Genomic DNA, 16672 nt, shown 5'->3' on the forward strand with positions numbered 1-16672 from the left:
AAATATTTTGCAAATTTCAAACCAAAAATTTCTAAAAATTCTGATTTTTGTCTTAGAATTTCTTAATTTTACAGAAGAAATAAACGGACTTTAGGTAGTAGCTTAGCTTCTCCAAATTTCATTGTTTTACAGTTTGAAATACAAAAGCTACGGCATTTTAGTAGACAATGGTAAAAATATTTTGCAAATTGCAAAACAAATATTCTAAAATTTCTGTTTTTAGTCCTAATGTTTTGTAATTTGGCACAGTTGATTAAGGTATCGTGAATAGTATTTTCTTAAAATTTAATTGTTCTGCGACTTAAAATACGGAAGTTACAGAGTTTTGTAGAAAATGGTAATGGTTATTTTGCAAATTTCAAAACAAAAATTTTTAAAATTTCTGTTTTTAGTCCTAAAATTTTGTAACTTAGCACAGTTAATAAACGTATCATAGATAGCATCTCCTCCAAGTTTCATTATTTTACGGTTTAAAATACGGAAGTTACGGAATTTACCAGAAAATGGCAGAAATATTTTGCAAATTTCAAACCAAAAATTTCTAAAATTTCTGTTTTTAGTCCAAAAATTGTGTTGTTTGGCATAGTTTATAAACGTGTCTTATAGAGTATCTCCTCCGAGTTTCATTATCCTACGATTTAAAATACGAAAGTTACGGAATTTAGCAGTGAATATTAAAAATATTTTGCAAATTTCAAAAAAAAAAATCTAAAATTTCTGTTTTTGTCCAAAAATTTTGTAATTTGACACAGTTATTAAACATACCTTAAGTAGTAATTCCTTCAAATTTCATTGTTCTGCCACTGAAAATACGGAAATTACCGGAATTTAGCAGTGAATACTAAAAATATTTTGCAAATTAAAAAAAAATCTAAAACTTCTGTTTTTAGTCCAAAAATTTTGTAATTTAGCACGAATTATAGAGATACCTTAAATAGTAACTCCTCCAAATTTTATTATCCTATGACTTAAAATACGAAAGTAATGGAATTTATCAGAAAATGGTAGAAAAATTTTGAAAATTTCAAAACAACAATTTCTAAAATTACTGTTTTTAGTTCAAAAATTTTGTAATTTGGCACAGGAAATAAATGAACTTTAGGTAGTAACTTCTCCAAATTTCATTGCTTTACCGTTTGAAATACGAAAGCTACAGTATTTTAATAGATAATGGTAAAAATATTTCGCAAATTTCGAACCAAATATTTCTAAAAATTCAGTTTTTTGTCCTAGAGTTTTGTAATTTAGCACAGTTAATAAACGTATCTTAAATAGCATCTCCTTCGAGTTTCATTATTTTACGATTTAAAACACGGAAGTTATGAAATTTATCAGAAAATGGTTGGAAACTTTTGCAAATTTGAAAACAAATTTTTTTAAAATTTCTGTTTTTAGTCCAAAACTTTTGTAGTTTGGCACAGTTTATAAAGGTGCCTAAAATAGTATCTTCACTAAGTTTCATTTTCCTACGACTTAAAATACGGAAGTTACGGAATTTACCCGAAAATGGCTGAAAAATTTTGCAAATTTCAAATTAAAAATTTCTAAAATTTGTCTATTTAGTTCTAAAACTATATAATTTAGCATGATTTATAAACGTATCTTAAACAATAACTCCTCCAAAATTTATTATTCTACGCCTTAAAATAACGAATGTGTCGGAAAATTTTTGCAAATTTCAAATAAACTATTTCTAAAATTTCTGTTTTGGTCCTAAAATTTTGTAATTTAGCACGGTTAAGAAACGTATTTTAAGTCGTAACTTCTGCAAATTTCATTGCTCTACGCCTTAAAAATACGCAAGTTACGGCACTTTAAAAAATGGTAGGAAAATTTTTCAAATTTCAAAACGAGAATTTCTAAAATTTCTGTTTTTAGTCCTAAGATTTTATAATTTGGTACAGTTAATAAACGTATCCTAAATAGTTACTCCTTCAAATTTCATTATTCTACGACTTAAAATACGAAAGTTACGGAATTTGACAGAAAATAGTAGCAAAATTATGCAAATTTCAAAATAAAAGTTTCCAAAATTTCTAAACTTTGTGTTAATAGTCCAAAAATTATGTAATTTAGCATGATTTATAAACATATCTTAAACAGTAATTCCTCCAAACTTTATGGTTCTACAACTTAAAATACGGAAGTTATGGAATTTAACAGAAAATGGTTGGAAAATTATACAAATTCTAAAAAAAAAATTCTAAAATTTCTGTTTTTAGTCCGAAAATTTTGTAATTTGGCACAGGAAACAACCGGACTTTAGGTAGTAACTTCTCCAAATTTCATTGTTTTACGGTTTGAAATACGAAAGCTATGACAAAAAATATTTTGCAAATTGCAAAACAAAAATTTCTAAAATTTCTGTTTTTATAATTTTTTATTCCGAAATTTTTGTATTTTGGCACAGTTGATAATCGAATCTTAGATAGTATCGCCTCTAAATTTTATTGTACTGCGACTTAAAATACGGAAGTTACAAAATGTTGCAGAAAATAAAAAAATATTTTGCAAATTTCAAAACAAAATTTTCAAAAATTTGTAAAATTTTTGTTTTGAGTCCTACAATTTTGTAATTTGGCAGAGTTAATAAACGTATAATTAATATTATTTTCTCCAAATTTCGTTGCTGTACGACTTAAAATACGGAAGTTACAGAATTTGGCAGAAAATGGTAAAATATTTTTCTTGTTTTTTTTTAAACGACTGTTTTTAGGCCTGAATTTTTGTAATTGAAATAATTGTTTTTCTGAAATTCTTTACAATCTTCAAGAGCTCCTCAGAATTCTCCACGATTTTAAAGATTCTCCGAAATTCCGTAAAACTTTTTCAAATTCCTCAGAAATCTTCAGGACTGACCGGACTTCTGTAAGTTGTTCAGGTCTCTCCAGGAATTTATAGGATTCATCGGCATCTTTGGGAGTCCAACACTTCCTAGGATTCTCGCTTTGGACTCGTTTAAATGCCCAAAATCCTCCAAACCTAGAGAAGAAAATAGAAAAAACGATCAATTCACAAGTCAAGTGGAAATAGAAAATCTCCGCAACGCCAAAATCCCCAGTTTTACGTTGGTACTCGCCTCCAGCGCCTGCGTTGTTTACATCCAAACGTCACTCCTCCCACGACAATCTGACATTTCAGTTCAACCGTGATCTTCGTACGTGACGGTCGATCAAATTGTTGTTAAAATATAAGTGCAATATCAACAATGTAAATAAACATCCCTCAATCCCAGTTCGCGTCTTAATAAAAACCCGTGTCAAGTGAACCCCCAAAATGGCCAAACGCCTAACCGAAGAGATGGTCATCGCCCGCACGAAAATCTCAGATTTAGGGAAAATCAAGCGACTCAACTGCTGGTACGTTCCTTTCCAACTGTTTTCTCATTGTTTGTTTTGTTCTTCTTTGCTTGCAGGGGCAGCGAGCTCGTCGACGTTTCCCTCCTGAGGAAGATGCCGTCGGTGGAGGTGTTGTCTTTGAGGTAATTTCCTTCAGGTTTGATTGGAATTCTCGCGAGTTCACGTACGATTTGCTTACACCTGTCGTTACAACATCCGCTTTGGTTCGTGTTTACAAGTTGAGAGAGAGAGGTGGAATGCGTGTAAAGTAAATGATGAAAGGTGAGTCACAGGTGGGCAGCGTGGACGAGGAATGCCCTATAAGGTGTGCTTCTGAAGGCAAGGACGGTGGGAGCCCACGCGGGGGCTCTTCGAGGGTGATTCTTCACATATCCTTTTTCTTCGTTTTTGTCTTCATTTCTTTTAGTTCTGCTAGTCTTCGTCCCTTAATCGTTATTGTTATTGTTATTATCTCATGGAAATGGCCGAAAGAAATGTTAATTAGGCGCTCATCCCATTGCGGAAATACAAACAGAAAAGAATGGACTTATACGGGTTTGGGTTACTGACCCCAGACAGCAGTCAATTATCACCTAATTGGCTCAATTTTTTTGTGTCTTTAGAGGCAAATACCCGCGCTCTGACGCTTGTTCTAACAAACCGACAAATTAGTTTAATTTCAATTTCGCGCCTAAGAGAGTAACGCGCCGAAATTTCTTTGTTCTAGCATTAAAAGTGTCGAAATTATGGGGTCTAACAAAAAAGTGATGAAATTTTGGGGGTCTTCAAAATAAAAATTGTCTTTTTTGGAGTATCATTGTCTACTTTGGTACAGTTGAAAAATGGGTAGAGAGGAGCAATCTCCCAAAATTTCATGTCAGTAGCATTAAAATTACGAAAATGACAACCATATAATAAAAATTTTGAAAATTTTTTGATCCTTCTAAAAAAATCTTGACAAAAATTGTATTTTTTGTTCCATAATTTTGTACTTTGGCGCAGTTGAATAATAGTTGGAGAGGAGCAATCTCCCAAAATTTCATGTCAGTATCATTAAAATTACCAAAATTACATTATATTCAAAATTTTGAAAATTTTTGAGTTTCCCCAAAAAAAAATCCAAAATTTGTTTTTTTTTTGTTCTACAATTTTCTACTTTGGCACAGTTGAAAAACAAGTTAAGAGTGATAGTTATGCCAAATTGTTTCACCATTAAAAGTACTAAAATTAGATGTCCTAACAAAAAATTTGGCGAAATTTTGACTTGTTTTCAGAATAAAAATTTCGAAAATTTGTTTTTTTTGTGCAATAGTTGTGTTTTTTTGCATAGTTTAAAAATAAGAAGACATGACCAATCTCCCCAAATTTTATGTTCATAGCATAAAAATTACGAAAACGACGAATTTTTGAAAATTTTTGCATCCTAAGAAAAAAAATCGAAAATTTGTCTTTTTTTGTTCTATAATTTTGTACTTTTCTACAATTGAAAAACAAGCTATAAGTGACAATTTCACTAAATTTTATTGTTTCAGCCTTAAAAGTACCAAAATTAGAGGTTCTAACTAGAGAATTTGGCGAAATTTTGACGCGTCTTGAAAATGAAAATTTTTAAAATTTGTCTGTTTTGTCCAATAATTGTGTACATTGGCACAGTTGTAGAATAAGCAGAGAAGAGCAGCCTACCTAAATTTAATGTCTGTATTATTGAAATTACGAAAACGACAGACCTTATATTGAAAACTTTTCAAATTTTCCAAAAAAAAATCCAAAACTTGTGTTTTCCGTTCTATAATTTTGTTCTTTGGCACAGTTGAAAAACAAGTTAAAAATGTTAATTGACCTAAATTTCATTGTTCCAGGATTAAAAGTCAAAAAATTACAGGTTTTAACCAAAAAATTTGGCGAAATTTTGACTTCAAAACGACAGCAGTCAATTATCACCTAATTGGCTCAATTTTTTTGTGTCTTCAGAGGCAATACCCGCGCTCTGACGCTTGTTCTAACAAACCGACAAATTGGTTTAACTTCAATTTCGCCCCTAAGAGAGGAACGCGCCGAAATTTCTTTGTTCTAGCATTAAAAGTGTCGAAATTATGGGGTCTAACAAAAAAGTGATGAAATTTTGGGGTGTCTTCAAAATGAAAATTGTCTTTTTTGGAGTATCATTGTCTACATTGGTACAGTTGAAAAATGGGTAGAGAGGAGCAATCTCCCAAAATTTCATGTCAGTAGCATTAAAATTACGAAAATGACAACCCTATAATAAAAATTTTGAAAATTTTTTGATCCTTCTAAAAAAATCTTGACAAAAATTGTATTTTTTGTTCCATAATTTTGTACTTTGGCGCAGTTGAATAATAGTTGGAGAGGAGCAATCTCCCAAAATTTCATGTCAGTATCATTAAAATTACCAAAATTACATTATATTCAAAATTTTGAAAATTTTTGAGTTTCCCCAAAAAAAAATCCAAAATTTGTTTTTTTTTTGTTCTACAATTTTCTACTTTGGCACAGTTGAAAAACAAGTTAAGAGTGATAGTTATGCCAAATTGTTTCACCATTAAAAGTACTAAAATTAGATGTCCTAACAAAAAATTTGGCGAAATTTTGACTTGTTTTCAGAATAAAAATTTCGAAAATTTGTTTTTTTTGTGCAATAGTTGTGTTTTTTTGCATAGTTTAAAAATAAGAAGACATGACCAATCTCCCCAAATTTTATGTTCATAGCATAAAAATTACGAAAACGACGAATTTTTGAAAATTTTTGCATCCTAAGAAAAAAAATCGAAAATTTGTCTTTTTTTGTTCTATAATTTTGTACTTTTCTACAATTGAAAAACAAGCTATAAGTGACAATTTCACTAAATTTTATTGTTTCAGCCTTAAAAGTACCAAAATTAGAGGTTCTAACTAGAGAATTTGGCGAAATTTTGACTCGTCTTGAAAATGAAAATTTTTAAAATTTGTCTGTTTTGTCCAATAATTGTGTACATTGGCACAGTTGTAGAATAAGCAGAGAAGAGCAGCCTACCTAAATTTAATGTCTGTATTATTGAAATTACGAAAACGACAGACCTTATATTGAAAACTTTTCAAATTTTCCAAAAAAAAATCCAAAACTTGTGTTTTCCGTTCTATAATTTTGTTCTTTGGCACAGTTGAAAAACAAGTTAAAAATGTTAATTGACCTAAATTTCATTGTTCCAGGATTAAAAGTCAAAAAATTACAGGTTTTAACCAAAAAATTTGGCGAAATTTTGACTTCAAAACGACAGCAGTCAATTATCACCTAATTGGCTCAATTTTTTTGTGTCTTCAGAGGCAATACCCGCGCTCTGACGCTTGTTCTAACAAACCGACAAATTGGTTTAACTTCAATTTCGCCCCTAAGAGAGGAACGCGCCGAAATTTCTTTGTTCTAGCATTAAAAGTGTCGAAATTATGGGGTCTAACAAAAAAGTGATGAAATTTTGGGGTGTCTTCAAAATGAAAATTGTCTTTTTTGGAGTATCATTGTCTACATTGGTACAGTTGAAAAATGGGTAGAGAGGAGCAATCTCCCAAAATTTCATGTCAGTAGCATTAAAATTACGAAAATGACAACCCTATAATAAAAATTTTGAAAATTTTTTGATCCTTCTAAAAAAATCTTGACAAAAATTGTATTTTTTGTTCCATAATTTTGTACTTTGGCGCAGTTGAATAATAGTTGGAGAGGAGCAATCTCCCAAAATTTCATGTCAGTATCATTAAAATTACCAAAATTACATTATATTCAAAATTTTGAAAATTTTTGAGTTTCCCCAAAAAAAAATCCAAAATTTGTTTTTTTTGTTCTACAATTTTCTACTTTGGCACAGTTGGAAAAACAAGTTAAGAGTGATAGTTATGCCAAATTTCATTGTTTCACCATTAAAAGTGCTAAAATTAGATGTCCTAACAAAAAATTTGGGGAAATTTTGACTTGTTTTCAGAATAAAAATTTCGAAAATTTGTCTTTTTTGTGCAATAATTGTGTTTTTTTGCATAGTTTAAAAATAAGAAGACAGGACCAATCTCCCCAAATTTTATGTTCATAGCATAAAAATTACGAAAACGACGAATTTTTGAAAATTTTTGCATCCTAAGAAAAAAAATCGAAAATTTGTCTTTTTTTGTTCTATAATTTTGTACTTTTCTACAATTGAAAAACAAGCTATAAGTGACAATTTCACTAAATTTTATTGTTTCAGCCTTAAAAGTACCAAAATTAGAGGTTCTAACTAGAGAATTTGGCGAAATTTTGACTCGTCTTGAAAATGAAAATTTTTAAAATTTGTCTGTTTTGTGCAATAATTGTGTACATTGGCACAGTTGTAGAATAAGCAGAGAAGAGCAGCCTACCTAAATTTAATGTCTGTATTATTGAAATTACGAAAACGACAGACCTTATATTGAAAACTTTTCAAATTTTCCAAAAAAAAATCCAAAACTTGTGTTTTCCGTTCTATAATTTTGTTCTTTGGCACAGTTGAAAAACAAGTTAAAAATGTTAATTGACTAAATTTCATTGTTCCAGGATTAAAAGTCAAAAAATTACAGGTTTTAACCAAAAAATTTGGCTAAATTTTGACTTCAAAACGACAGCAGTCAATTATCACCTAATTGGCTCATTTTTTTTGTGTCTTCAGAGGCAATACCCGCGCTCTGACGCTTGTTCTAAGAAACCAACAAATTAGTTTAATTTCAATTTCGCGCCTAAGAGAGTAACGCGCCGAAATTTCTTTGTTCTAGCATTAAAAGTGTCGAAATTATGGGGTCTAACAAAAAAGTGATGAAATTTTTGGGGTCTTCAAAATGAAAATTGACTTTTTTGGGGTATCATTGTGTACTTTGGTACAGTTGAAAAATGGGTAGAGAGGAGCAATCTCCCAAAATTTTATGTCAGTAGTATCAAAATTACGAAAATGACAACCCTATAATAAAAATTTTGAAAATTTTTTGATCCCTCTAAAAATTTTTTTTACAAAAATTGTATTTTTTGTTCCATAATTTTGTACTTTGAGACTTTTGAATAATAGGTAGAGAGGAGCAACCTCCCAAAATTTTATGTCAGTAGCGTTAAAATTACGAAAATGACAACCCTATAATAAAAATTTTTAAAATTTTTTGATCCTTCTAAAAAATTTTTTTACAAAAATTGTATTTTTTGTTCCATAATTTTGTACTTGAGGGCAGTTGAATAATAGGTAGAGAGGAGCAAGCTCCCAAAATTTCATGTCAGTAGCATTAAAATTACGAAAACGACAACCCCATAATAAAAATTTTAAAAATTTTTTGATCCTTCTAAAAAATTTTTTTACAAAAATTGTATTTTTTGTATCATAATTTTGTACTTTAGGGCAGTTGAATAATAGGTAGAGAGGAGCAACCTCCCAAAATTTCATGTCAGTAGCATTAAAATTACGAAAATGACAACCCTATAATAAAAATTTTTAAAATTTTTTGATTCTTCTAAAAAAAAATTTTACAAAAATTGTATTTTTTGTTCCATAATTTTGTACTTTAGGGCAGTTGAATAATAGGTAGAGAGGAGCAACCTCCCAAAATTTCATGTCAGTAGCATTAAAATTACGAAAACGACAACCCTATAATAAAAGTTTTAAAAATTTTTTGATCCTCCTAAAAAATTTTTTTACAAAAATTGTATTTTTTGTATCATAATTTTGTACTTTAGGGCTGTTGAATAATAGGTAGAGAGGAGCAACCTCCCAAAATTTCATCTCAGTAGCATTAAAATTACGAAAATGACAACCCTATAATAAAAATTTTGAAAATTTTTTGATCCTTCTAAAAAAATGTTTTACAAAAATTGTATTTTTTGTTCCATAATTTTGTACTTTGGGGTAGTTGAATAATAGGTAGAGAGGAGCATCCTCCCAAAATTTCATGTCAGTAGCATTAAAATTACGAAAATGACAACCCTATAATGAAAATTTTTTGATCCTTCTAAAAATTTTTTTTACAAAAATTGTATTTTTTGTTTCATAATTTTGTACTTAGAGTAGAGAGGAGCAACCTCCCAAAATTTCATGTCTGTATCTTTGAAGTTACGAAAATAACAAACCTTTAAATTTAATTTTTGAAATTTTTTGAATTTTTCTAAAAAAAATCTGAAAAACAAGCTAAGCTCTGCTAAATTTCATTGTTCCAACATTAAAAGTACTAAAATTACAGGTACGAACAAAATTTTGGCGAAATTTTGGCTCGTCTTCATAATAAAAATTTATAAAATTTGTCTTTTTTGTGCTTTAATTGTGTATTTTGGCACTTCATTTGAAGAATAAGTAGAGTAGAAAAACCTCCTTAAATTACATATCTGTATCATTAAAATTACCAAAATTACATTATATTTAAAATTTTGAAAATTTTTGAGTTGTCCCAAAAAAAAATCCAAAATTTGTTTTTTTTTTGTTATACAATTTTGTACTTTGGCACGTTGAGAAACAAGTTTAAAATGATACTTCTTCTAAATTTCGTTGTTCCAGCATTAAAAGTGCTAAAATGACACGCTCTAACAACAAATTTGGCGAAATTTTGACTTCAAAACGACAATTTCTAAAATTTGTCTTTTTTGTGCAATAATTGTGTACTTTGGCACATTTGAAAGATAAGTAGAGGTGAGCAGCTTCCCCAAATATCTGTATCATTGAAATAACGAAACTGACAGACCTTACAATTTAAATTTTGAAAATTTTTTGAATTTCTCCAAAAAAGTAATTTAAAACCTGTTTATTTGGTTCTATAATTTTCTACTTTAGCTTAGTTGAACAAAATGTCAAGACTGATAAGTTCTCTAAATTTCATTGTTAAAATTAAAACATTAAAAGTACTAAAATTACAGATTCTAACAAAAAATTGACGAAATTTTGACTCGTCTTCAAAATAAAAATTTACAAAATTTGTCTTTTTGCCTCTATAATTTTATACTTTAGCACAGTTGAAAAACAAGTTAAGAGTGATAGTTATGCCAAATTTCATTCAGTTTGTTTTATTCAATAATTGTGTACCTTGGCACAGTTGAAGAATAAGTAGAGAAGAGCAGCCTACCCAAATTTTATGTCTATATTATTGAAATTACGAAAATGACAGACCTTATATTGAAAACTTTTCAAATTTTCCAAAAACAAATCCACAACTTGTGTTTTACGTTCTATAATTTTGTACGTTGGCACAGTTGAAAAACAAGTTAAGAATGATAATTGAACTAAATTTCATTGTTCCAGCATTAAAACCCTCAAAATTACCGGTTCTAACCAAAAAAATTTGGCGAAATTTTGACTTCAAAACGAAAATTTCTAAAATTTGTCTGTTTTGAGCTATAATTGTGTACTTTGGTACAGTTGAAAATTAAGAAGAGAGGAGCAACTTGCCCAAATTGTATGTCTATAGCATAAAAATTACGAAAATGGCAGATATTAAATTAAAATTTTGAATATGTTACATCTTCCGAAGAATAAAATTTTCCAAAAATTGTATTTTTTTTCTATAGCTTTGTATTTTGGTACAGTTGAATAACAGGAAGAGAAGAAATTTATAGCATACAAATTACGAAACTGGCAGTTCTTTTTCCTCAGAATTAAAATTCTTAAAATGTTTGCATCCTTCTAAAAATGAAAATTTCCAAAAACTTGTTTTTTTCTTCTATAATTCCCAACTTGTGGCGCAATATTAAAACTACCAAATTTATGTACACCTTAATTGACCGTTCCAAACGACAGAACCGTCGTTAAATTGACCGAAGTTCTACTTCATTAGCCCATTTATTTCCCATTCCGCCATAACAACTCTGTTACGAACTTAATTTTCTCTTTTATCATCCTTTTTTATTCCCATTTCGGTCATAGTTTTATTAAATTGGGCGTTTATTGATTGTGCTTCTTAATAATAAATCAATGTCAACATAATTTTATTAACCTTCGATAACAAATTGAATAATTTCGAGGGTACTGGGTCGGGGGCTCGTCTAAAAATTCTCTCATTGCAATTGGATCAAATATTCGGTTGTGATCCACCTTTGGCACCGGTTTTATTTATATACAGGTGTACTTAAAAAAATAAATAATTGAGTAGGATCGCGATTCGAACAAGGCGCGACTTATGGGTAAAGTCAATATTTTAATGGGTTTTCAATATCTAAAGTCAATATTGTGCTTTAATAAATAATGAGTAGTGAATTAGGGCACTTTTATTTTTGTTTGGTTTTGGTGGTTTTATGGGGCTCTGTTTATTTAAAAAACGAAATGGAGGTCGCGTGGAGCAATGCCACGTTATGAGGAAAAATGTTTTTCTAAAGCTCTAAGAACAGCGTTCTATTTGCAACATTCTTTTAACAAAAAAAATTATGCATATTTATGATGAATTGCAGATAACATTATAATTACATTACCGAACTGGATGACCTCGACTTGTAGTAAAACAAATAATCTCAGCGGATTTATAAGGCGAAATTCGTGTTCTTTTTTTGGTAAGCAGGGATACCAACATTTTTCAGATTTTAAAGCCTCTCGAGTTGATGTGATTATTTACTGATTAATTATAATTAGATTTTCATTCTAGGTAGGCCTTGAGTTTTTAACGTGCATCGGCTTCTTGCTCGAAAACTGTCAAATCTCTCAAATGTTTGTGTTTCATTGGTCAAAACGGCTGCGATGGTGTTAGTTACGACATGAACTTTTTCTCAACGCCATCTACGATTGGAAATTTAATTGATGACACGTTTATTATTAATTTTTAAGGAAATCGATTCATTCATGGTCGAATTGGTGCAGAAATAAATATTTGATTCTTGTCAAGGAAGAATTTTATTTACGATCTGAGCGATATTTTGATGTCTACATAATAAAAAATAAAATATTCTCCTACTTATTTGGTTTCTTCACATTTTTTGGATATTTTCTGTGGTTTTTCTCATTTTCTCCAAATTCAGAGAGAATAAAAATTTCCTAAACTTGTGTTTTTTGCTCTATAATTTTGTACCTTGGTACAGTTAAAAAACAAGTAAAGACTGACAATTGTCCTTAATTTCATTGTTCCACGATCAAAACTATCAAAATTACGGGTTCTAACAAAAAATTTGGCAAAATTTTGGGTGGTCTTCCAAACGAAAATTTTCAAAATTTGTCTTTTTTGTGCTATAATTGTGTACTTTGGCACAGTTGAAAAATAGGTAAAAAAGAGCAACTTCTCCAAATTTCATGTCTCTAGTATTAAAATTACGAAACTGACAGGCTTAGTACATAATTAAAATTTTGAAAATTTTTGCAGAATAAAAATTTACAAAATTTGTTTTTTTAGTTCTATAATTTTGCACTTTGGCACAGTTGAAAAACAAGTTAAGAATAGTAAGTCCCCGAAATTTCTTTGTTCCAGGATTAAAAGTACCAAAACTACAGGTTCTAACAAAAAATTGGCGAAAATTTGACTCGTCTCTAAAATGAAAATTTCTAAAGTCTGTATTTTTTGTGCTATTATTGTGAACTTTGACACAGTTGAATAATAGGTAGAGAGGAACAACGTTTCCAAATTTCATGATTGTAGCATTAAAATTACTAAAACGACAGACCTTATAATAAAACTTTTGAATATTTTTGCATCCTCTTTAGAATAAAAATTTCGAAAACTTGTCTTTTTCGTTCTATAATTTTGTACTTTGGCACAGTTGAAAAACAAGTTTATAATGATAACTCTGCTTAATTTCATTGTTTCAGCATTAAAAGTACTATAAAATTACAGCTTGTAACAAAGAAGTGGCAACATTTTGACTCGCCTTCAAAATGAAAATTTCTAATTCTTTCTTGTGCTTTAATTGTGTTCTTTGACACATTTACAACATAAATAGAGAAGAGCAACTTTCCGAAATTTCGTGTCTGTATCATTAAAATTACGAAAATGACTAACCTTATAATTAAAATATGGAATTTTTTTTAATTTTTCTAAAAAAAAATCCAAAACTTGTCTTTTTGCTTCAATAATTTTTTTTTCTTTGACACAGTTGAAGAACAGGTTAAGATTGATTGAATTTTATTGTTCTAGCGCCGAAAGTACAAAAATCACAAGTTCTAACAAGAAATTTGGCGAAATTTTGACGCGTCTTTGAAATAAAAATTTCCAAAATTTTTTTTTTGTGCTATAATTGTGTATTTTGGCACATTTAACAAATAAATAGAAAAGAGCAGCTTCTCCAAATTTCATGTCGATAAAATTACGAAAATGGCACACCTTATAAGAATTTTGAAAATTTCCAAAATTTTTGTTTTTTGTTCTATAATTTCGTGGTTTGGCACAGTTGGAAAACAAGCTAAGAGGGCGAACTTCGCCAAATTTCGTTGTTCCAGCATTAAAAGTACGAAAATTACGTGTTCTAGCAAAAAATTCGGCGAAATTTTGACTGGTTTTCGAAATGAAAATTTCCAAAATTTGTCTTTTTTTGTACTATAATTGGCACAGTTGAAAAATAAGTAGAGGAGAGCAACCTCTCCAAATTTCATGTCGATAGCATTAAAATTACCAAAATAGCCGATCTTATAATAAGAATTTTGAAAATTTTTGCATTGTCCCAAAAAAAATCCAAAACTTGTGTTTTTTGTTCTATAATTTTGTACTTTGGCACAGTTGAAAAACAGGTTAAGAATGATAACTGACCAAAATTTCATTGTTCTAGCAATAAAAGTACCAAACTTTCAGCTTCTAACAAAAATTGGCGAAATTTTGGCTTGTTTGCAAAATTAAAATTTCTTAAATCTGTATTTTTTGTGTTATAATTGTGATCTGTGGCACAGTTGAATAATAGGTAGAGAGGAACAACGTTTCCAAATTTCATGATTGTAGCATTAAAATTACTAAAACGACAGACCTTATAATAAAACTTTTGAATATTTTTGCATCCTCTTTAGAATAAAAATTTCGAAAACTTGTCTTTTTCGTTCTATAATTTTGTACTTTGGCACAGTTGAAAAACAAGTTTATAATGATACCTCTGCTAAATTTCATTGTTTCAGCATTAAAAGTACTATAAAATTACAGCTTGTAACAAAGAAGTGGCAACATTTTGACTCGCCTTCAAAATGAAAATTTCTAATTCTTTCTTGTGCTTTAATTGTGTTCTTGACACATTTACAACATAAATAGAGAATAGCAACTTTCCGAAATTTCGTGTCTGTATCATTAAAATTACGAAAATGACTAACCTTATAATTAAAATATGGATTTTTTTTTAATTTTTCTAAAAAAAATCCAAAACTTGTCTTTTTGCTTCAATAATTTTTTTCTTTGACACAGTTGAAGAACAGGTTAAGATTGATTGAATTTTATTGTTCTAGCGCCGAAAGTACAAAAATCACAGGTTCTAACAAGAAATTTGGCGAAATTTTGACGCGTCTTTGAAATAAAAATTTCCAAAATTTCTTTTTTTGTGCTATAATTGTGTATTTTGGCACATTTAACAAATAAATAGAGAAGAGCAGCCTCTCCAAATTTCATGTCGATAAAATTACGAAAATGGCACACCTTATAAGAATTTTGAAAATTTCCAAAATTTTTGTTTTTTGTTCTATAATTTCGTGGTTTGGCACAGTTGGAAAACAAGCTAAGAGGGCGAACTTCGCCAAATTTCGTTGTTCCAGCATTAAAAGTACGAAAATTACGTGTTCTAGCAAAAAATTCGGCGAAATTTTGACTGGTTTTCGAAATAAAAATTTCCAAAATTTGTCTTTTTTGTACTATAATTGTGAATTTTGGCACAGTTGAAAAATAAGTAGAGGAGAGCAACCTCTCCAAATTTCATGTCGATAGCATTAAAATTACCAAAATAGCCGATCTTATAATAAGAATTTTGAAAATTTTTGTATCCCCCCAAAAAAATAATTAAAAAACTTGTAATTTTTGTTCTATATTTCTGTAGTTTGGCACAGTTGAAAAACAAACTAATAGTGACAACTTGGCCAAATTTCATTGTTTCCGCATTAAAAGTCCCAAATTTGGCGAAATTTTGTCTCGTCTTCAAAATGAAAATTTCCAAAATTTGTTTTATTTAGTCCATTCAAATTTTTTGGATATTCCTTCTGTTAATTCGAATTTTCTCAATGTTTGGAGAGATTTCTCAAAAATTTTCTTGAATTGATTGGATCTAATTTTAAGAATTGGAAATCACGCGTTTCTTCAAAATTCGTTTACACTTTCTTTCTACTTATGCTTCCTGCATCTCTCACGCCCAAATTACGTACAATTGTCATGTCGGCCCGAATCTCTTTGAAATGATTGACTACTTTTCATTCAATCACTTGTTTACGCAGTAATTATCTCCATTTCCACCGACTCCTAACACTTTAAACATCAATCAGCCGCACACACTTCGTGTGTCGTAAAAATCTCAGTCACGAACATCTGGAGAATGTTTAATAAATAAAATAACGGAAGCAATAATAATCGCACTAAAATCCTCGCGTAATTTCTAAAAGCAAATCATTCATCAATCAGTGTGTCGTGTGGTGACTTTCGACGAAACGTTGGCAACACTGATGCAACTTTTCCGGTTGTTTCCCGTCCAATTAATTAAAACAGAGCTCGCCGTTTCCGCTCCGTCGAAACGTTTTTAAAGAAAGCATTGTAGAATTTCCAAGGAAATTTTCTCACGATCTGCGCTTGGCCACGCGTGAAGAGGTCTTCCATTATCGTGGATTTTTAACGGAAGCACAGGTTTTACCTGCACGGACTTCTTCATCCGAAGACGTCACAGAGGATCACGAGAATTGAGGATATTCGTGGCGAAAATTCTTTACAGTTTTAACGAGGCTAACGGAACGCATCGTTTTTTTCCAAATTGCGACGGATAGAAAGAAAAAGTTTGCGCCATCGTTTTTCTCGCTATTTTTTAGCTAAGAATTCGTTCTTAGATTTTCCAAAAGTCGAAAAGTTTTTTTTGGAAAAAATCATGAGAAATGATTATGTTAAAGTTTTGAGGTTGATAAATTTTTTGAGTAAAATTGCGTTATTATAGCTTATTTTACGCAAAATTATATCAATAATAAACATTTTGAATTGTTTGCTCATCGTAGAAAATTAAAATTACCAAAAGTCGTAATTTTTGTGCCAAAATTTTGTAATTTGGTACTCTAAATCCGCATCTAAGAAGGAAGGAGTCATCAAATTTCACACTTTTACCGATAAAATTGACCGACTTACGGCGTCTTAATAGAAAAATTTGAATTTTTCGCCCATCTCAAGAAAAAAAAATCCTAAAATTTGTAATTTTTCTTCTAAAATTTTGTAATTTAGCAAACTAAATTCTCATCTAG

General features: G+C 29.8%; 1 protein-coding gene across 3 annotated transcripts in view; it reads left to right on the forward strand.

The window, feature by feature from the left end:
* Window positions 1–3100: 3100 nt before the first annotated feature.
* Window positions 3101–16672, forward strand: part of LOC148180577 (uncharacterized) — a 29144-nt gene continuing 15572 nt past the window's right edge. For 2 of the 3 annotated variants that reach the window (XM_088043861.1, XM_088043856.1), the window contains exons 1-2: window positions 3102–3359; window positions 3416–3481. In XM_088043861.1, coding sequence (XP_087899987.1) covers window positions 3277–3359; window positions 3416–3481 — 149 coding nt within the window. In that variant the 5' untranslated portion in view covers window positions 3102–3276. Of the gene's footprint in view, window positions 3360–3415; window positions 3482–16672 lie in introns of all 3 variants that reach the window. The other variant, XM_088043848.1, reaches the window with a different exon arrangement.

This window comes from Gnatocerus cornutus, chromosome 1 (genome assembly GCF_029298725.1).
Source record: "Gnatocerus cornutus isolate USDA-ARS CGAHR chromosome 1, icGnaCorn1.1, whole genome shotgun sequence".
Classification (NCBI taxonomy): Eukaryota; Metazoa; Arthropoda; class Insecta; order Coleoptera; family Tenebrionidae; genus Gnatocerus; species Gnatocerus cornutus.